The 23,452-nt window shown below is 40.0% G+C and overlaps 1 protein-coding gene across 2 annotated transcripts in view; it reads right to left on the bottom strand.

Moving 5' to 3' along the window:
- CACNB2 (calcium voltage-gated channel auxiliary subunit beta 2) overlaps window positions 1-22,273 on the bottom strand; it is a 247,000-nt gene extending 224,727 nt beyond the window's left edge. For both annotated transcript variants that reach the window (XM_041408467.1, XM_041408468.1), the window contains exons 1-2: window positions 21,937-22,273; window positions 11,386-11,478 (exon numbers count right to left, since the gene is read on the bottom strand). In XM_041408467.1, coding sequence (XP_041264401.1) covers window positions 11,386-11,478; window positions 21,937-22,035 — 192 coding nt within the window. In that variant the 5' untranslated portion in view covers window positions 22,036-22,273. The remainder of the gene's footprint in view (window positions 1-11,385; window positions 11,479-21,936) is intronic.
- Window positions 22,274-23,452: the final 1,179 nt, after the last annotated feature.

Here is a 23,452-nt window from a genome sequence, read left to right as displayed (position 1 = left end):
CCCTTATAAAGAGCTAGCAGAGAAAAATCCCTGAGTGGTACTCAGAGCAAGCAGAGGTAAATGTTTGCCAGATTAACTGTTAGTTGCAGCTGCTTGACTTCAAGCATGTGTTCTGAAAAAACATGAATAATGCCAGTCTTATAAATACAGTGAACTTTCCTAACGTGAAAAATAAAATCTCATGTATGCTGCCAAGAAAGTCTGCCTAGAAACTTTCTGTTTAAATTATTTTACAACCTAGGAATAGGATTTCCCCCAAGTCCATCTACCAAATATTCAGGCAATAAGAGGAGGTCATTTGATGTCTAAATCAAGGACTCTTCTTTTCGGATGCGTAAATTGATCCAGTATTTTAAGCTGAATACAGATTTTCCAATGGGAGAAAATTAAAACTGTCATGGAAACAGCAGAGGTAATAATTTCATCTGGCCAAGGTCTGTCTTTACTTGCAAACAGCCTGCAGAACCAATAGCACTGGCAAGTCTAAACGGGTTAGTGCTTTACAGCACAAAAATTAGAAAAACAGAAAAGGTCAATGCCACCTTCTGACCAATATGCTGCAGTCTTTAGTCAGAAGCACAGTACAAGGAGATTCATTTCAGCCTCAAGGGAACCATCAGCAAAGACTCCCTTCAGAACTGGGGCTGGGGCTTTTGTTTTGCAGCATTGATAAAAGGACAAATGATGCACACATCTCCCAAAATCGTAATGTCTGTGCTTGTTCACATGGATGAACACTCTTTTAATATTAATTTAATTAATGAAGCAAACACTGGAACAGTGATTTTCATTATTATTTCATCTCTTAATTTCCCCTGGCTATTAGTAACTCCATGCTAAATGTAAGCAACCCACAAGTGCTTTGCCACATCAACAATCAAACAACCATAGTGAAAGTTACAAGCAGGAGACGTAGTATCAAAAATACACATTTTCCAGTGGTTTTGGACTCCATTTATCCTTTCAAAAATTTAAGAACTAATAGGACATTCCCCAAATTATATACATTTGATGCATGCTGGAAATACCCTAGGTTTAACTGACCCTGCTTTAAGAGAAAATACAGGGTGTAGGTTAAGAAAGAGAGTGTGACATCACATGTCACAGGAGACGAAAGGATTTTCTCAGTGCAAAATGAGCTCTGGGCTGATGTAATGAACTTTGCCACAGTAGAGAGCAGATTTCTGATAGAAGGAATACCAGATTAAATCCCAAATGCTGTGCTAAACAGCATTTTACCACATTGACTTTTAGGCATACTACAGGACCAAATTAAGTAAATTGTGAGTTGAACACTGAGTAGGAAAAATTTGCAAGAAAGATAAAATGTGATACTCCTATGTGCTTCAAACAGCCAGGAATCTTTCTAAAATAAATAAATATTGTACAGAGGCTGAGAACTGTGCAAAAAATTGAAGTATCATTCTAAGTAGCTCTTGTTTATGAGCAGTTAATCAGTAAGACTAGAAAAAAATCTTCAACCTTCCAGAGTTAAGTTATTTCCATAAAAAAACACCACATGGCACACTGCCAATTCTTCCAGACTATCTCCAATGAATCACTGCTTCTTGGGCCTCAAAATTATGCTGTCTCTCTTTTACTTGGCTGTGTCATCTCCTTCCAAGGCTTTATCTCAGCACCATACTTTATCATCACACTTATTGATTGTGTAAAGTGTTGATTAATTTTCTACATTCAGATTTCAAAGTATAGTAACAACATAATTGTTTAAATCTATTGATGTACTTTCATTTCTTTGCAATGTCTATAATAGCATTTTAATACTGTTCCCTTTTCTCAGATAATAACAGGAACATGAAGATTTTACGTATTTTAACCTTTAATATCTTCAAACTATTTATGGAGTTTGAGCAAACATAATTTCTCCTAAGCATGGAAAATTTTACTTTAACATATTATTTCAGCATTTTATTTAATACAAGTGCCTTAGGAAAGCATCCTTTTCCCATTTCAGTTTAAATGGCAGATGATGGATAAATTGTAGTTAACCTTGGGAAGAGATGTTAAAACCAACCAATTCCTGATTAAACTCTATTACTAACTCTGGCAATTTACTCAGCAATTATTTCAAGGACAAGGCTGAAATAGAATTAATCTTTCCGTATTATAAACAAACATTTCATTGACACATTACTGTTTTCAAAAGGATTCCTAAAAAATAAATAAGGTCAAAGAAGCTGGACAAAGTGATTGATTTTTCAGAGAACTGCACATAAAATAACACATATTTAGAATAAAAGCAACAGGAGATTACTGAGCATATGCTATACTATCCAGCATTTGTAGGAAAAATAAACCCAACTAGCTATGCTTCACTGTTTCTGCAGGAGCAATGATGCCTGCCTTCAGCTCAGTCCCTGCAAAAGCAGGATCTGATAAGGACACTTTTGAGAGCCACCTGATCAACCATGGCTTAAAGCTATATTTAATAAAAAACATAGCAATTAAAGGCAATTTGGCATAAAAGAGAAGGCTATCTTTCATCCTGCAACAGACTCCCCAGGTTCAATCTGCAAAACAACTGAAAACTTGGAAACACCAGTGGAGACAATAGGAGGAAGAATATCAAAGGCATGTATAATTATATTTCTCCTTTTTCACATCATCTTTCTTAAGCCTTTTGCACTTCATCCATCCTCCCCTCCTTCAGCTCCCCACCTGCTTGCAGGAATTACTTCTCTTTCCTATCCAAGACCTGATTATCCTATTGGTAAACCATCTGATTAAAACCATTTAACACCTAGGGGACTACAGGTTTATATGGTGCTTAGAATTAATACTGCACATCACAAGAGTATTATTAATTACTTATTTCCTTTGGCAGAGGAAAAAGAATTCATATATTCTACAATATCATATTTTAAAGAAGTGTTTTTACATACCCAGATTCGCTTAAGGTCCCACTCTTTTTCAGGCCAGTCATATTCGGGAACTAAAATATCACGTGACCATCAGTGGAAACAACACTCACTAAACTGTGCTCATGGATGTCACTCTACAATTTGACAGCCAAATAAAAAAAAATTTAAATTCCTGAGAAGATTTACAATCAATTTTAAAAGTATTGGATCATAAACTTTTTCAATGAACCTAGTATTCCAGCAAAGTCTGAGTGAGATCACACAAAAAAAGCAACATTGAAGTATACAGGAACATATAATCAGCACTGGAAATACTGTCTAAACACATAGCCCAAGAAAAGACAGCTCTCTCCTGCAACTGCCCATAAAACTGGCAATTTTGTGACTAACTAAACAGAAATGGCACATATATTTTGCAGTGTATCTATTTAGTGAGGGATGAAACTAAGCAGTCCTGAGTTAAAGCAGGATGTACTAGTGGAATATCATGAAAAACAAAAGATCCAGTAAATCCCCCTGGCTAATTGCAAACGATCTTTCCTTACTCCCTGAGCCCTGCCAGCAACTGGGAGCGGCTCATCTTCACGATGGAGAGAAATTGAAGCAGCTTGCTGCACATTGGCCAAGCAGCAGTTATTTTCCTATGAATCTGCCTGCATTTTGGAGCAGAAGATGACATTTACTTTACAGAGGATCAAACTGTTCCCTTGTCTTAGGCGTTTGTTCCCAATCAAAACCACACAGTGTAAATGCAAATCCTGAAAATCAATGCAATATTGAAAATTACAGAAAACACTTCAGGAACTAAACAATTGTTTATGATGCACTTAAATGTAATTATAAACGGAATTTTGCAGGTGAATTAAAACATGTTGTTTCTAAAAAGGCCCCCCATATTTTAGGGCCTTGTTAAAAAAATTTCCAACTAGATAGGCCCATAAGTAAAAGTTGTAAAAATACTGCATTTATCTTCATAAAATATTTTTACAGTCTCTGCACTCACTATAATTAAACATATGCATAAGAAACCTTCTTCCATTGCAGATATTTTGTATGTATGTACTACAAAACATCTATGATAGCATATAATAAACCTTGCATCTCACCACAAATTTACAGACAATGCTGCACACAAGAACTAGAAACCACACTGAATTTTCTGGGAGAAGCAGGGGACAAAATAAAACAAAACACTTGATTCTCATTCAATCCCATTCCTAATTTTGATCTTAAGTGCTTACAACTGCGTAGTTTTTCCATGGAAAAAGGAAAAAAATGCTATATCCCACACAAGGAGCAGCAAATACAGGCAAGGAGATTCCTTCCCAGCACAGCTGTAAGGTTTTTGAGAGGTTCAGCTCTTGCAAGCCCTGATTAGAGCAAAGCTGAAAGATGGAGACAGAGAGCAATCAGCAGCTATAAAGGTATTTGGCCAAAGACAAAGGCTTAAGCCTAACCTAGTTTAGGCTTTCTGCTCATTCCATATGCCATCCACTATGATAGAAGAGTCTCCAAAAATCCTTCACCAGTTTCGTTAAGTGTTTAAAAACCCCTCACATCTCTGCCTGCTCAAAGAACTGAGCTCCTGCCTCCTCCTCCTCGCCCTCCTCTGCACGGAGGCGGCTCAGTCACCTGCAGAAAGCCCCTGGCTCAGCCATGCACAAGTCCTGTCACGCCTTTTGAAGGCCCCGCTACAAAATGATGGATCTGATGCTGCCAAAGGCGACTGAGTGATGGTTTGATTGAGCGGCCAACACTGAGGAACTGGAAAGCCCCATTCCTCCTCTCCCTGACAGAGCCAGAGAAGCACAGAGCCAGCAGCAATGGGAATGCCAAAGGAGGTTCAACAGCTGCCCCCCCAGGGATGCCACCCACCCCCCTTCAGGGCTTGCATCCCCCTTGTGCAGCAGGCCACGTCTGACCTGTCAGACACCTCTCAACACCCACCCATCATCTCAGCAAGCTCCAAAGCAATGCTGGCAATCATCTCAGCAGACATCAGGTATGAGCCCCACCTTCAAAATTTCCACTGCTCCTTGGAAAAGGATGTGTTGACTTCAGCTGCATGCAGAGTAATATCAAACATGCACACCCATTCAAGGCTATAAAGAGAGCTCCTACACTTCTGTTTTTACAAAGAATTACATTTAGTTGTTTCCCCCCTTGGTAATTTTCTCTTACCCTGCTACAAGAAGCATAAATGGACATGTCAGAAGAGCATTAAGATGTTTTGCCTGTTTGTTTTGGTTAGAGGGTGTGTGGGGTTTATTTTAAACACATGGCAACATTTTGACTTCTATTCTTAGAAACCATTTGAGGCAAAAAAGGGCCCATGAAAGAATTGAAGTCCACAAATGAACTTCCTTTCTGACAGCTTTTTCTCAGCCATCTCCCCTCCAGTCATGCCTGCCAAAATCCCATGCTTTATAGGGGCATCTGTTCTATTCTCTCCAGGCCAAAAAAGGAGACTTTTCAAACTCTTACTACAGCCAAGGAAATCTATAGCTCAATGAGCCTAATGTGATTATTTTTCCCCATGTCTGCAGCTCCACAAGTGCCATCAGAAGGGAAAGTCCCTTTCTTCCTGCTCCCTTCCTCCAGCCCCATGCTCCCAACCCAGGCCTCTTGTAAAAGCTGTCCTTCCTCCTCCTACTCCCTATCAAACTGCTTTTTACCACAACTGAGGAACTGAGAACAATTTACTTATTTATTTATGAGCCATAAATGAAGCTCTACATCAACAGCTGAACTGACATATTCTTATGAATACCTGCACTGCTCTAAGTTCTTTACCCTGCTGTGAACTTGGTTTACTTCATACAACAAGAAGTACATAAAAAACAGCTGCTTTCCCATGCCAGTACTACTCCTGGAGTCATATCACAACACAGGCAGTCTCAGTGGATTTGACTAAGAGCTGATTCACATTGCTCAGTACAAGCAGCAGGTCACCCTGGAACTGCGCTGCCTGCCCAGGATTTGAAGTCACACACTGGCCTTCAGAGGAAAGTTTGGGTGCTCCCACTACCACCAGAAGAACAGAGCAGCACAGACATCATACTCCCTATGCCCTCACTAAATTGGCTTTATCCAAGTGCAATGCATTTCTTTCAATAATTTACAATTTATGGTGCAAAACATAGGGCACCACAATCGCATCAATTCCCCATGAAATAACAATGTTATTTAATGTGTTTGAAATAAGCAGACTTTCTAGAATTTATTTGGTGTGTAAGGGCTTCAATGCAATCCCAATAGCAAACACAGGCCACAAGCATTACTGATCTGGCTTTCAGTGAAATCTGCAGAAAGACACCAGAAAAAATCTAACAAAACAACTCCAGACATTTGCATCAGAAATAGGAGATGAGAAAATTGAGCTGAGCAGCAGATATATATTTTTATGTATTACAATCAGTGTTTGCACAATACCTCTAAAAGTGCCTCACATACCTAATTTTTTTTTTTTTTTATATGGATAAAATCTAATGGTAAGTCTTCAAAGCTCCTTTTTCTCTCTACAAGCAAAACATGTCTCATAATTTGAGGCCCACAAAGGATGTAAGAATATATTAATAGGCAAGTGAGCCCTATTTGTACTTATTTATTTAGGTCTTCTGGCTGGCCACAATCTTGTTCACATATAGTGTTCAAGAAGCAGGAATAGTCCTAGCAGGTTAAACACAGACAGGTTTTCAGCCTAAGCTTGTTTTAGTACTGGGCATGAAGACCAAAGCTAATATCTTTGCCCACTCTGCACCAGTTCTTTGTGGCTCAGCCTGTAAATGCATAGCCTCACTGGCAGGCTGCATCTATGAGCTGAATACATAAGCTCTTCCCCTCATGAAAAGGCAAAAAAATTAAAAATCAAAGCTAAGCTCTACATCTGGAAGAAAAAAGGCAATTAAAACAAGAGGAATACATTTCTGACACAGCCCAGTTCTCTGGTGAAATCAAGATTAAGAGGCATGTTTAGGAGCAAAACTAAGTCAATATTTTCAAATTGGTTTTTAGAGCAAATCTTAGTTTTACCATTCATAAAATTCAATAGGTAATTACACAGCTAGGCAAAAGTCCTTAGAGGAAAGCAGAAGAATAATGAATTCCCTACATAATTATTTATAGCTGTGTTTTTGAGTGAACACAGTACAACAGGCATCAAGCCAATATTTAAAGGAAAAAAGACAGATTTGTAAATCCTTAAATATTTCTGTAAGCCAGTCCATAGACAACAGCCTATTTCACAATCTAATCTGCCTTTGCAATACATAAAAATCCCAACAACTTAGCCTGCCTCTCTGATTAATCATTATGATTTAAAATAAAACCTTGACAAAGACAGGTCCAGAAGCACAACCACAAAATATGTAATGCTATCAGAACATGCAATTTGCTTAAAATAATGTTCCTGGGAAGTGCCATAGTGTTGTGTGCAAAACATGTTGTCTGATCTGTATTTTGAAGAAACCCTTGGGAACAAAATCATTACCAACCATCAGTCAAAATGGCAACAACTAGAGCTCAAATCCAATTCAGTCTTTCATAACTAACCCTAAGAACAAGCTGCTTATCACTCCAAAGCTCAAAAAAGATGATGAAAACTATATAACACAATGTCCTTTGGTTCCCTAAAGACATTATTACATTCAGTTAGGAGCTGATTGGTGTGCAATGATGCTTCTGCTTTCCAAATACACAGCTTAATTGCCAATACAACTTCGCAAGAAAACAGAGAGAAAAAAAAATTCCCTCTCCTGCTATTAAAAAGACAAGCAGTTGTTGCTAGCAAATAAAAAGAAGGCCAAATTGTTGTTATTTTTTTAAGCTTAAATATCATCAATAACAAACTGGAGACAAAACTAAACAAACATTTTTTTTGTAACAAACAAACAGAACATGATCCAAACATTCCCCTAAAATCTCATACATATTATAGTGTCACAAGTAAAAATTATAATAAAAATCTGTATCAATACATAAAATTCACAGCACAAAGGAGCTCTAACTGGACTGAAAAGAATGGGGGCTTAATTTGTATATTATATACAGATGCTCTTGCTCCAGTTTAAGTCTTCTTTTATACGCATCAGAAACAATACTGGATAGATTGCTCTGCTCTATTTCAGCACTCTACAAAACAGATTTAAATGGAAAAGATCATTGCACACAGGGCTCTGCGGGCCGCATTTCATTCTTCTTATACAGCAGCAGAGTTTACAAGCAATTTGAACATTACTTAGTTGCATTTGAAGGAAAGAGTACAATGTTGGCATTACTTTTATTACTGTATCATGTGGTGTGCATAGCAGGAAATCTGCCAGGTAAGTATATTGGAGCAAGAGAGGCATATGTCCTTAAGGAAATATTAAAACCCAGACAACAAAGTTCATCAATGTTAACAATAAACATGAAGTCCGTCCCTCCCTCCTGCAGCCCTCCTTAAATGCCCAGCAGCTCTGTGAATTCAAAAGACTGAATCCTATATCCTTGCTCCTGCCAAATACCTCAATTGCCTTCCATGTGCATAACATTTCCTTAGGACTAGATGTATTTGTCTTCTTTTATCCAGCAACAATATATTTCTGTGTTAGGAACTGCCACTTTCTATTGATGCTTATGGCAAGAACCTGCACACCTCTCACAGCTCCCCTGGCTTAAGGATATGCCAGCTAAATATCCCACAAAAGCACCTTCCAAACATTTCTTCTTCCTTATGAGGAATACAGACAGATCCTGGTGATAAATGCTCAGGACAACCCCAGGACTCCTTCTTCAGTGCAGAGGGAAGTACGTGTAGAGATGCACATAAAAGTGGCAGAAGTTAAAAATTAAATGGGAAAGGAAGCGGGAACTGATGGAGGGAAATGAGGTTGGAGAAACAAAAGGCAGCTATGGGCATCATAAGCACTGCTGGAACAAACAGGTTGTGTATCCTATGTCTAGATCAAAACTGCCATTAACAACCCCACAAATTCATTTTTAAGCAAGAGCTTATTTCTTGGTTTTAATACAGCACTAAAATAAAATAACAGGAAATGAATGGTACATCACTGACTCTAAAGGGTTTAAATCCATTTGTCTGCCCTGTTTTTCTGCAATTATCATCCATCTTAGAAAAAGACAAAATTAATGGATTTATAGTTTTTCCTGCAAATAAATGGCTATTGCAAAACAATTATGTTCATTTATACCATGTAAAATATCCTGCAAGATACCTGGAGATAAACAATATGTATACCAAGAGAGTTTCTGGGAAGGGTACAGCAGCTGAGCAAGCAGAAAACTCTGCCCCCATTCTGTTTAATATCTGGAACACTGGGCACCCTGGTCATGTTGGTGGCAACTCTTCCTTAGTGCAAGAGAAACCAAGCTGTCCCAGGAGAGGAATCAGAGCAGGAAAACCTGTTGAAAATGGAATCCAAGCTCTGACATAAACATCTCAGCAGCAACTGTGAAGAAGCATTTATTTCTCTCCTACATCTTCTACAACTTGAATGGCTCTGCCTGTATATTACTTGGTAGGAGTGTTTTGTGGGGATTTTTTGAAAATTTACTCTGGACAATTTCATGTAATATTAAATTAATTCATTAATTGTCAAATGTATTCACTAATTAACTTATCCATTAACATCCCTTCATTATCTTCAGTGACAATACAATTACAAAGCTGAGTTTTGCTTCAGCAATCTATGACATCTCTAATTTTTCACAGAAGCTACTCACTTTTCAATCATTTGTATTACACCACTTGAGTAACTACTAAATTTTATTTCATGGAAATATATAAATCTCTTCTGTAAAAATCTACACTTGAAGTCACACTCCCTTTAATGCCCTCAGAAAGATATAGACACACAGTCTACAGCTCACCAAATCTGCTTCCTATGGTAGGTCTGGAGGTTTGATAAATCATGCCTCACACTCTGTAGAGACAACCAGATCTCCACCTCAACATCACTACTTGGTTTTATGATCCCCCTCCTTGTGGATCCTCTTTGCCCTGCTCCTCACCATCACAAAACAAGCAAGAGGAGATACTTGAGACCAACTTCAGATTTCATTTAGGTAAACAAGAAAGGCAAAGAAGCATGTGCAGCTGGTGTAAAATAAACACTCATACTCTGCTAAAAATGTTCCAGGCTGAATTGAACATCCACAAAGAGCTAAGGAAAACAGCAACAAAGAATTCCTTACAAAGATTCCTTGGAACTGGGAGATTCTGTTGCTACTCTCAAACACTGCTTAGACTCATAGTACTTTAAGACAGGACAAAATGTCCCAAACAAGTAATTTACATGATCCAGGGTTTCCATCTTGATATAGTATACTGCTGCTGAAAACTCCCATGATCAATTCATATTTCATGTCTGGGTCCAACAGATAGTGAAATGTAACAAGGGTCTGACTTTATCAAAGGCACAGCCTACCACAAAACCGACCAACACAATCACAGCAGGACAAAGTCAAAGCATTTTGTAAACAGGAGATGTGTACTGATACAATCAATGCAACATCAATGGAGTCATTAAATAATTTGGGATGAAGGGACATGCAGAACAAGCCAGCGGAGAAGGAGGTGTGATGCCTGCTTATGGTAAAAAAAGCCCCCAAAACTCTGCTATGAAAGTTCCCAAATTCCAGAACTTCTCTGAAAAAGATGGCCAAGTCTGCACTGAAGACACCATGGTTTGAATCAGCTGGGCATGAAGAACTGTGCTTCAGACTGCACAGGCTCAGCCACTTTGGTGCTCTGTGTACCATTTCTGCTCTCCTAGCTGTCAACCACACGTCACTGACACGCACCCTCCTTCCTCAGAAGCACAGTCTCAGTAGCACCAGAGCCACCCTGCGCTCTGGACACGCTTCCAGCTACCCTCTGTTGGCCAGAATGAGCTGTCCTGCGAGCACCCACACTGGTCTGGGATCCCCATGGGTTCCACCAGGACCTCTCCCTTGGAAGCAGACACACAGACACCAGGGCACAGAAGCCTACACCACCACCCCATCTTCTACAGGCTCCTTCCAGCATCAGTGCAACGGGGACAAATGCTGCCAAGGATTTCCCCTCCAACCCATGCCTAAAATAACAGTGGGATGTGGGAGGAAAGCATCTAGGTTAACACTGCTTCATGCAGCACTATTTTAAGCAGGAAAACCCTAAGGATTGGTAGGGTTTTGATTCTTTCTTCCAAATGTTGCCACTTCAGGCAATTCTATCAGACTCTGCCTCCTCCTCCAGCTTTAATCACCTGATAGCATTAGAGTAACAAAAATAAGGGTAACTACTATACATGGAAAGGAATGAGAAAAGAAAAAGTATTTTTATGCCAAGATCAAAACAATAGCAACCAAATATTTTTCATTGTGCCAGAAGAGACTTCTGCTATTTCTCAGACTACAGCATCAGTCTGAGTTGACAACTTACAAAAAATAAATTAAAAATTATATTTTGAACATTTACACCAGCAAGCCATTCAGTCTTTCAGAAACTGAAAACCCATACCTGGCGTACAAAACTGTTGGAGGTAGTGTCAGAAGATGTACTCCCATCTGAGCCTTTAAATCGGTTTTTTCTTCTTGCCCCTTTACCATAGGACTGTTTAAAAAAAAAAAAAAGAAAGAAAGAAAAAAAAACAGATTAGAGAAAAAGCATTACAGCATTAGTTTGTGTTGCACAGAAAGCTTCCAGTGTCTCCTAGGTTAGCAGGGATTCAGATTATCAGCTTTGTGTCAATCAATAAGCACATATTCAATAAGTAACTGATGGGATGTATGTGAACTGCTCACCAGGCTTGGTCAATTGAACCCTAAATGTTTTGTTGTTGTTGTTTTTTTTTCACATTTGGTTCAGAAACATATTTATAGACTGACATAGATGTAGCATTATTTACCTAAGTCACAGTGATTAACAAGTACAGTTTGTTGTGCAGCTAGTTTAAATAAACAAGGCAGGAGAGGAGGTACTGGAGCAGACTCCAGTACATCACAGCTATGAGCCAAGTCAGCTGAGGGAACCTTTAACAGCAAGAAGTGTCAAACAACTTGTTGATACAATCTTAAAACTGAGGGAGATTTTACAATAATAATACTTTACAATAATTTCAAGAAAGTAAAAGCAGTATAACAACAAAAAAGGACTATATGCGTAACTGGGAAAGGGGTAATATGCTACTAAAAAGCAAGGCATCTTTAATCTGCTTTCATCTACTAATAATTTAAAGAGACATGAGGAGAAAGATATGGTTGGCTGAAAAAAACCTTTAAAACTATGGTTTAGAAACACAGAAAATAATGATTTAGAAATGAAACAAATGCATGCATGTGTCCACAAAAAGTAATTTGTTTTGTGCATTAAAAATGGGTCATCAGTAAATATTTTTACATTAAATTACAAGGGAAAAAAAAAGAAATAGTTCAAAACTATGTTATTTGCAACCACTTATTTATATGAGTGCAAACTGTGTAGACTGTAAACTCTGCCATGACACCACCTCTGGGCTATGCAGCCTTCAGAGCTTTGGGCTTGAGCTTACTGATTCTCGTGGTAGGGAAGAGAGAGCTCCAGCACAGGCTGAAACACTTAAAATCTCATACTGGCAGATTTTTAATATCGTGTCTCCAAAATGTGAGTGCTGTTCTTAGCAGTAACACATACAGTAAGTGAGATTAAATATTTTGCAGTCTAAGACTGAGGAGGACTACAGATAGCTGCTGCTAACTTCAGGTCGTTTGACAAGCCCAGGTACCTTGCCTCCACCAGATGCTAGAGAACAATCTCAAACTTAACTGTGTTGATGCTGGGTGAGTTTGGAGCACTTGATGGAATCTAATGCACCAATCTTTTAGGAAGGTTGACTCGAGGAACAGCAGTTCTGTGGGCCGGACACTCACTCAGCAAAATCAGTATCTGTTATCTCACTAACCTAACAATGACTACAAAAAAAGCAATGTTGTATCCCACAAGAAACAGATTCATGGGAAAGACATTTTGCCAAGCTCATGTGATTTTTTCAAAACTGCAAAATCTTGCAAGAAATTTCTGAATGGCACCCAAATTGGTTCTAAGCATGCTGGTTAGGACAGAACAATACAAAAATCAGCATGTTGAAGATTATGGGGGTGAAAACAGGACTATCTGATGAGTCTAGGACTGTAAACCAGCAGGTCTCAAAATATAAAATTAAATTTCAATCAGGAATAGTTTTACATGGCTGCATTTCTAAAAGGAAACTTTTATAACTGAAGAACTTGCTGGTAATGAAAAGGTCTTCCTCAATCAATAAGAGTAATAAGTAGATTGGAACCACTGTTACTAGCAAATTACTAAAAATATTTTCCAGTTATAATAGACAGTTCTACCAGAACCATCTTTTTCCACCCAGTATAATACAATTAACATAATATTCCACCTAATATAATATCAAAGTACCTAAAATACATAAAATATCTCTGACAGCAGTATTCTTCAAATATAACAACATCTTTAAATTTACCTGTTCTGAATGGTTCCCATTTAGTTAATTGTCTAGGGTTACACACAAATATTCTGAATTCCTTTCCTACAACTTTTGTGGAAGAATATAAAAATACACTTACGAAAAAATAAACAATTTCTAACATTCACAAAGAAGCTCAAACATATAAAGCATCTACATGAAGACCACACTATCTAGAAAATTTCATTAGTAGTGTACAGTACAATATTGTGTAATTCCCAAGGAGATAATTAAAAACATGTACACATATTCTCTCTCACAGTCACACATTTTGTATTTGTCTCCAGTTTCTACAACATTTATTTTATTTAAAGTATCATAGTGCTCGGTTTGCTAACACAAAAAAATTATGAGGCAAAAGAGGGACTGAGTCTAGAGTGATGAGGATAAAGCAAATAAGAGCAGGAAAAGAATATGCTACAAGCACAGATAGAGAGGTGTGCTTTATATCTGTGCTGCAATGACTAAAAGCATTTATTTCTGGCAACACCACAGAAATGCGGCTCAGGCTAAAACTCACCTTGATTTTTCAGTTTGAGGAGATTTTCTGTGCACAGCAACATGCATATTTTTGTTCTACTGCTCTAAAGTGAAAACTCCTCAGAAGCATGAGCAACATACTAACTTTAAACACAAAAAACCTGTTGACATGATGGCAAGCTGTGGCTGCAGATTGTAGGCAGAGTCAGTTTTACACCTGCTTCTTTGCACAGAGCAGTTTTCAGTCAGAAGAATGGGGGACAATTTTTGTATGTGGGAAAACTGGGATTTGATTACTCTTTTCATTATTTTAAAGGATGCTAATTGGGGGCTACATTTGCTTTCCATGCCATTCAAGCTTATTCCCACAGTAAGAAATGCCTGAAACTTTCTTCTGAAGATGAGATTAGCCTTCCATAATCAAAACAATTTATATATTAAAAATTATTAATTATCTCTGCCACGTGGAGAAGCTTGAATACTCATCCTGCCATGATCATTATGTTTTGCTTTTTCATGTGCAAAAGATTTAAATGTGAGAACAAGGCCTTTGTAAATTAATTAATTAATTAATTAATTTGTAATGATCTCTCAGTTACTTTCAATTCTCAAGGGAAAAAAAAAAAAGAATATTTTTGCCCAATATATTACTGTGATTTTCACGTTAAAATACGTTTCCTTATCTGTGTTTTGTGCAGCACTTGGCTGCAATTAGGCAGCTAAAAATAAAGGGCTGAATCACAACATGAGGGCATTGGCCAGCAAAAGCAGCAACACAGGGCAGTCCTTCCTAACCTGTATGGCAGCTGTACCTAACAGAACAAGCACTGCAGAACAAACACCTCAGCACCCCAGAGTGCAGTGCCCAATGGTGGCAGCCTCCAAACCCAGCAGGCAGGGCTGGCACATCGTCATTTGTCCCTGCCGATCCGTTTACCACTGACTCCAGCCCTGGGAACAAACCTGTTCATAAAAAAAGTTTGCTGACAGTAACATTCTTACTGGAGTTTAGCAGAGCATCTTACTCAAACATAAAGTTATGTATACATGTGTTTACAAGTTCAAAAGTATAGCTTCATTTATTAGTCAGAGGTGTGAAATTCCTTTAAAATTGGCTGACTTTTCAAAGAGGAGAAATAAAACACACATATTTATGTTCTAAAGCTTCATAAAATACCTGAAAAACAACGTGAAACCTTATCAAAAAACCAGACCCAAACCAAAATAGTTTTGAAAAAAACATTTCATCAACCAAGACTTAACAAAGCAAAGAAGACTCTGCTTTCCAACTCTGATTAGAAACTCTGATTGTGCAACTGTTATTCAACCCATATAATCAAGTAAAGTATGGGAATTGTATCAAGTACTAAAGGCATACACCGCAGTTTCCTGATAATTAACAGTTTTATGTACAATTACTTGTTATTGTAAACAGATGAGATCAATGCTGCTCAGTAAAACTTGAATTTTAATGAGGTTCTGTCTCAACACATAAAACACATAACATTCAATCCTGTAACACACATGACAAGCAGAAGGCATTGTTTATCCCTGTAGGCAAAATACTATCATCTGGAAGAGGAAATATAAAACATTTCAAATTACCAACCATCTACAACCAGGGCACTGGTCTTCTGTGGGAGTCTTAAAATGTCCTTCACCAGTAACCACTCTAATGGCATTTCATAGCAAAGCAGTGGTGAGGACTACACAAAGGATGAGTCTGAACCTTAACTATTTATCATAGGTAAAACAGCACCAGCCATTGAGACTGATGGCAGGTGGCAGAGGTAAACCCTTAAAATCTGGTCTCATGAAGGAAGGGTACAGATGATTAAGGCAGAAGAGTCACTGACACCAAGACAGGTCCTCAAACAAAGATGGAAGAAATAAATTGGAGAAAGCAAAGCCAGAAAACAAAATTTCAGAGCTACACTGAATCTTACATCATCTCAAATGAACAAGGGACCAACTACAAAAATCAAAACACCTAAAAAGGTAAAAAGTGACCCCCCTGAAGGATTAGGGAATTGCTAGAAGGTCAGAAATGCCAATATGCACCAAGTATTTTTCCTTCCCATGCAAAAGCTTAAAAAATATTTAAAGATGCACCTGTTCCATACACAGCACATCGGGACAGTGCAGACTATGCATCCAGCTTCATCCTTTCCTTAAAAGAACAGCCACTGCCTCCTTAAGCAATTCCTTACAACAAGGAAACAAATGCTCCTGCAGCTCTGACCCCCTGGGCCCTTTCTGGCCACTGGTCAGGCTTACCACCACTCAGAAATTAAACCTTCCATCATCAGCTGCATAGCTGCAACCTCCACACTCTCACTTAACAGAAAAAGACGTGAATATTTCCGATTTTTGCACCACAAATCATACTAATCTCATAAAGGAGTAGAGGTCAGTTTCCTGACCACATAGCCAAGGACTGGAAGAAGTACACAGACCTTGGTGATGTGTTCCCTACTAATCCACAGCTCCCTTCCACGACAGGAATGAGGGCAAGAGGGCAAGGTAGGATACAGCAATATATCCTGGCTTGCCTCCACCTCAGGAGCAGGGGTTTGAGTCACTCTGTGTGGTCAACATCAGCACAGCCCTGTGACAGGCACCCTGCTCTGTGACATACCTGCAGCCCAAGCAGCACAGACTCATGTCCCCATAGCAGAAAAGAATCCCCAGTTTAGGTCTCAAAACCTGGATTTCTCCAAACAAACAACTTTTGCTACTGGGACAAAACTCAGGAAATACAGGACTTCCCCTCAGGAATCCTATCAAATTGAGGATCTCCAATAGAGTCATCAAGTTCCTGCAAGCTACAGGGATAGTCTGCAAAGTCCATTTCACAGTCATTTTATAAAATCTTACACCTACACCAAAACAAAAATCCATCCATCCAAACAAACAAACAAAAACCCCAAAACCTCCACAAATAATTCACTTTTCAAAACTTGCAAATATAATACATAAATAAGTATTTGACAGATGCTTCTTTTTCACCATTAAAAGAAAAGAAAACTAATTTCTGCTGAGCAACCTGTAATGGTTAAATCTTAGATGCTCTATTCTGCTGGCCTGTGATAAAGCCTTGCCAGCACTGCATCTAGAAACAGCCCTATTCTTGCCAGTTCCTACACTTGTAAGCCATCTCCCAGCGCTCCCACCCTGGCCTCAGACCAGGTCATCTGGCTGTCTCCACCTGCCAGACAAGAAGCTGGGAATTTGGCAGGCTCTCCTCATCCCCAGTGGCTTGGAAACCCACCTTGGTGCAAACCTGCTGCACATCTACTTGTGACACCAGCGATGAAGATGTCAGCTCCCCCCTCAGCAAAACAGGAGCGCCCAGCAGCAGGAGGAGCTGAAGCTCATGCCCAAACCCCACTGTGCCTCCTGCAGCCTTTTATAACTGGCAACTACAGCTGCAGGCCACGTGCCTGTACCTCCCCACCTGCTCTCCACGGATTTCTGTATTTCACTTGCACAAGCAAGCAGAAAGAGATCTGTGACAGAAGGATGCCCACAGGGACCAAGAGCCAACTATCAGACAGTTTCCCTCTGCTAAGGGTTTGCTACCCTGAGGACAGAGACCAAGGCAACCCCTTGGAGGGCAAGGAAGGCAATTTTTGTTCCTTGATTTTTAAACTCTTCTATCGCAGCACAGTAAAGACATGAGTAAAAATAGCAGAAGAAAAGTAACTGAGACTCCAGAGAAGCCAGCCTTGTAATAGTACAGGAACTTTTCATCCATAGAGACAAAACAAGACAAAAGACACTGCCTCTAGAAGATAGTTACCTGATATATAAGTTAGAACTGAAACTGCTGAACTGCTTTGGAGTGATTTTACACTCTAGGATAATGTAAAGAACAACTATTCTATCCCATTTATGCTGATAATGTGTAATACCTGAATGGAAAATATCTCTGGAAGAGATGAGCATGCAAAATCACCTTTTATTGCTTGAGTACAGGATAATGTAAAATAAACCCCAAAGAACAGAGAATTATCAGAAAAGTAAAAGCTGAAACCTGAAGGGCTTTCTGCAGTGAAGGACTATTAAAATTTATCTTTGTCAGTAAGGAATACAACACTGAAGGGAGATTACCACTTCAGGACAGAAAACACTACCTCTTGCTGAGGGCCATGAGGAAGTCCAATGAATGGAATTGGATTTTATCTCTTCTTCATTTGTATATCCTCCACCGAATTGCTGCCACATTGGATCTGGGCTCTAGGGATGCTGCCAGAAGAGAGTAAAACCTTCCACACCTCTATAAAAAATGGGTGTGGTTATTATTTAAGTAAGCAAAGGGATATACATTTTGTTTGTTTATGGCTTAAAAAGTATTCTTGCAAGTCAGTACTGGGAAATACACGGGTGCAAAATGTTTGTTTGAAGAACAGGTAAACATGGTATGAACTGGGATAAATCAACTCAGCTGAAAGCAGCAGAGGGCAGTGTGATTAATCTGCTGAGAGTAAATCTCTGGATATTGTTCCATTCCTCATTACCACAAGACAGGCAGTGAAGGGATGGTGCTATACAACTGAGAAGGTAGCTGGAGATTCAGGAAGGACAACAGCCAGTGTAACTAAGCTGATTTTCTGGAGTCACCACATGCACATCACCCTAAAATTCACCTTAACATCAATCATAGTTGATACAGAAGGAAAACTGAACAAGCCTGTCCTCTAGACTCATGCATCCAGTTTACCTCTTGCAATGCAACCTGAAAAACAAGCCAAGCACTCCAGGGATGATGAAGCCTTTAGACTTGGAAGGCAGAAGCATTTAGCAGTACCATGTAGCGGAGGAAATCTAAATGCAGGTGAAAGAGCTGAAGAAAACAATCGAGAAGAGAATTGTTTCCACATAAAATGTGTCAGGTTGTTAGGACGTGCACTGACAGATGATGAATAAGCAGGCAAAAAAGAAGAACATGAGGAAAATAATAATGAGGAATAGGGAAGAATTCATCCAGTGTAAGATTCATCCCTCCACAAGGTAGTCTGTAGTTGCTTGATAGAAGGTTTCATTATGTTTTCTTTGAAATGTCTTCGTGTAATTTACTCATCTGATTTGCTATGACTGTCCCTAATGCACAGCACAGGAAGCTTTGTGATGAGAAAACAGCAACAGAAATTGAATCTAATGATTTTTGAGGACTGAGAGACTTTGAAGAAGGATCATAAGAAAATTACATTGGAGCAAGGGGAAAAAGGAAGAGAGGCTAAGTGTTGTGATGAAAGGCATTAATGTGTTATGTTATATTATAAACAAATCATAATAGTACCTGGGTTAATTAAAATTATTAAAATGAATATTCTACTAATTCAGATTCCTAAAAAACAAGGGGGTTCATTAAATAAGGAAGTAAAGAGAAGACTGGAGTTGATTTAAATTAAAAAATACACCAAAAAACTGATCACCAAACACTGATACATTTGAACAGTTTGCTTCTTTTCTTTCAGAAAACCTAATGCTGATTTAATTACAAAAGGGCCACACCTAAAACCACCACTTTGCACTGACATACACCTGGACATTGTGAATAAGTCCACAGTGTAACTATCAGCCTGCAGATTTTTTTGGATAAAACTGGACATCTGAAACTCTACTGCAACTCCATCTAAGACCAAGATCCATCTGAGACTAAGATCACACTGAACTATAAATAGAACTATATTTTTACAGTCATATGGACCTAAAAGCCACAGAATTTTAGGTAATACAGAAAAAAACACCAATATCTTGTCCCAGTTGCAAAGAACTTCCCTGGAAAAATACAGTATAACTGTCACGATCAACATCCAAAGAGATTTTTTGTTTAGATCTAGATCTTGCTAGGAAAATGCATTATGAAAATAAGAAATAGATTTTACACAGATGTTATCTAGGAATATTTCACATATTTAACTGCCTTTTAAGTGAACTATTTCTACAGTGTAAACTACATTTCACTCCTCTGCCCCATGGTGACAAGTTTGGCCAAAATGCAAAAGGCACAATCCAAATGGACAGGCAAAATCCAAAATATTGACCATGATGTTAACATAGATTAAAAGAAATCTCAGCTTTACAAAAGTAAAATTCATGGATAAGACAATTGTTATGACTTGGTACAACTCTACAAAGGCTCTTCAGTAATATTTCCTTAGATCATAATTTCCAGAAGAAGCACTTCAGAATGAACACTTTTAGGAGTGACATCATGCCATAAACTCACATGTTGATTTGGGATCTTTTTTTTTCCTGATAGATTATTTGGTAGAAATGTTTCTAGGATTGATATTCAACTACCTTAGAGAAAAAGACAGTGATACAAATAACTGAAGTACCTGTAGGCAATCTACTTGATGATTCCCATGTCCTCATTAAGCCTCTCCTTCTCATTGTGTGTTCTAAAGCACCAAGATTTTACAATATTGGGTTTTTTAAATGTTCATGGAACAAAAATTCAAATCAAAATAGTTGTCTCTAAAAGCAGTGCTTGCTAAGGAATTAACCTGCAATATTATTCAGACAAAGAGCTCTTTTGTTTCCATAACCTTATTTCCTCTCTACCATTGGCTTATATATGACTAAAACAAGTATATATTGAGAAGATGATTCCTGTTCTGCCTAATGACTTTGATTCCAAAAAATGAAAAACATCCCTGAACCAAAAAGGTGCATTATCACTGCCTTAAAAAGTGAATCTTTTTGGCTGTGAATGTTCAGAAACCTGTTTTATAAAACAGAATATAATGCATAACCTGAAACATAAATAATGTGGGTTTTAGGAAACTATTCTTCCTCTCTAAACAGAGGTTCTTAACCCTAGTAAAAAGGAGGATTGAGAAATCAATTTTATGATCAGTATTTGATATTTGTCCACAACAGACATGTACCATATGATTTGACAGTTGCTGATTCTGTGCTTAGGGTTGAAAAGATGTAAAAAGTGAGGGATTTGTAGGTCAGAAATTAGCTCCATTGCCACTGTTTCTGGAGAAGCTGGCAAAGCATATGGCCCTACTGAAATGTCTGTTCTGTGCTCGGAGGCTTTGACATCCAAAGAGGCACTTTCTCTTTTTTAGTTTAACCTAGTCTCTGCTTCAGTGCCTGGATTTTGTTCTGCTGTCACAGGGCCTGAGTAAGTAAAGATCAATCACCAAGACTGTCAACAGACTGACAGCATTTTTCTCTGTCAATCAAGCACTTCTAGGATGGAGCTGGTCCACCTTCTCAAACAAAGCACCAGAGACAGCTTTGGCAGCAACAGTAAAAACTGCACCCCGAAAGGAAAAACCTCTGTCCTAACAAGATCATGCACGTTTGTAATCTGAAATGCACACAATCAGATTTTATCACCCTTTTACTGGGTTTGAAAACAGCACTCTGAAGTGTTTGTAGCCAACTATTGCAAACTTGAAGATATTAAGTAACATTCATACACGCAACAGAAACAACCTTTCAAAATATGAAAGCTTTTTTCTAAGTATGCCTTACCCTGCCTCCTTCTCATCACCCATCCGCCCGAACACTGCACATGAACTGAGTTCTTAAAATTTCTGAGACGACTGTACAACCACCTTCTGCATGAAAATGGAGCAGCTTAAATCTTCAGCATGTTCAACACCTTCAGCCTCTCCAAAATTCTTGCTGAACAACTGGCATGAATTGCCTTCCCTCACCTACAGACTGTCACCAGCCCATGGAACAGACGAGGCAGGTTTCAGCCGTGCGTGGTAAGCATCAGGTACAGATACAACAGGTTACTGGAGCAGGGAAAAACAGCCGTACCCTGCGAGTAATACGTGTGTGGAAGATCAGCTTAATAGCAACGTATTCTTACATATTCATCCTCCAAATAATCGCAAGGTTCTTTTGATTTACGATGCTTCTACGGCCCAGAGCATCCCATGGATGTTAATTAAAGGGCATTTGAGGGTGGGGGCGAAGACGGGGATTTCGGGCGTCTTAGGGGAGCTGTCAAACTTTTCTGACGGCGGTGACCAAAGTTGAAGGACGGGCAGCTCCGGCGGCCCCGCGCCCCCGCCCCGCAGCCCCGGCCGAGCCCGCGGTACCTGCGCTGCCGCCGCCGCGGGCAGGGGGTTGTCCAGCAGCTCCATCTGCACCTCCTGCGCCGGGCTGGGAGGCGATTTGGACATGTCGCTCTGGACCATTGGCGAGGAGAGAGGGTGGCTGGGCGCCGAGCCTCTCGGCGGGACAGAGCCGTGCTGAGCCGAGCCGAGCCGAGCCGAGCCGAGCCGAGCCGAGCCGAGCCGAGCCGAGCCGAGCCGGGGCGGCGGGCGCCGCTCAGCGCCCGGCCATGCCGAGGAGCGAGCGGGCGGGCGGCCTTGCCCTGCCCTGCCCAGCCCGGCTCCGCTCCGCTCCGCTCTGCTCTGCTCCGCTCCGCCCTGCCCTGCCCTGCCTGCTGCCGGCGGGGAGCGCTCGGCGCCGGGGACGGGGCAGCGCCGGCGGCGGGCGCGGGGGAGGGCAGGGGGCGGTGCGTGGGGAAGAGGGAAAGTGACAGCGAGCGTCTCCCTCCGGCAGCGCCGGGCGGGGGCGGCACCGGCACCGGCACCGGGATCGGGATCGGGATCGGGATCGGGATCGGGATCCGCGCCGGCCCAGCCCGAAGGCGGCCGAGCGGCGAGCAGCAAAGTTGGGGCTGCTGGGGCTGCTGGGGCTGCGGAGCGGGGTGCAGGGGTGCGGTCAGCCCTGCTTTGCCCATCAGCCCTGCCGAGCGTCTCGACCCCGGCCGCACGGCATCGCCCGGCTCAGCGCGCCTCGGCTGAGACCTGCGGTTTTAGTGAGCAAAGCGGCGCTTGGACAAAGGTCCCTGGGTCTCTCGTGTTGATAGGGGTTTTTGCCTGTTCTTGGATCTATCTGTGCATATATCAACAAGGGATGAGAAAGATGAAGCCCACTGTCGAATTTTATATAACCTGTGTCTGCACAATCTCAGTCGTGCTATCAGGTACCCCATAGGACGCGCTTGGAACACCTGTTTGAAACCTGATCCGGCAAAATCACCCTCCACCCCTGAGATGATCTTTAATTTTTTGTGAATGACAGATCGTTTTGGTCCTGATAGAGACCAATCTCCCTGACCCTGAGATGCCCACAATGGCTGATACCTTTCTTTCACTGGATGGGACCTAGCTGTGCCCCATGCAGCATGATGGAAACTGACGTTTTCAGAATCACTTTGTGATGGTTCGTGAAATCTCTTATCAGCTGATTGTAAACAGTGAAAATTAAGTCTAGAAACTGACTGGCCTAATGGCACACACTTAAAATCACCACCATTACTAAAAGCAATAAAAGTCGCTTTCAGGAAAAGAAGCCAGCAAACCAAAGCCAGCACAAAAGCCAGATCAATTTCAAGAAGTACTTTCAAGCTTTGTCCAGATTGCATGGTTGATTTATTTCATTTTTCATAATAGCTAATAAGATTCCTTTCTGAATTAGCTTACCCCTATGGATTTTCTTATATGAATAGTGAAAATTTTACAGGAACTGCCCTTTTTTTTTTTTTTTTTTTTTTTTTTTTTTTTTTTTTTTTTTTTTTTTTTTTTTTCTCTTTTTCAAAAAAAA

This window comes from Onychostruthus taczanowskii, unplaced genomic scaffold (assembly GCF_017590055.1).
Source record: "Onychostruthus taczanowskii isolate IOZ18803 unplaced genomic scaffold, ASM1759005v1 scaffold3, whole genome shotgun sequence".
NCBI lineage: Eukaryota > Metazoa > Chordata > Aves > Passeriformes > Passeridae > Onychostruthus > Onychostruthus taczanowskii.
The sequence above is the reverse complement of the archived record's forward strand: the minus strand, read 5'-3'. Positions and strand labels throughout refer to the sequence as shown.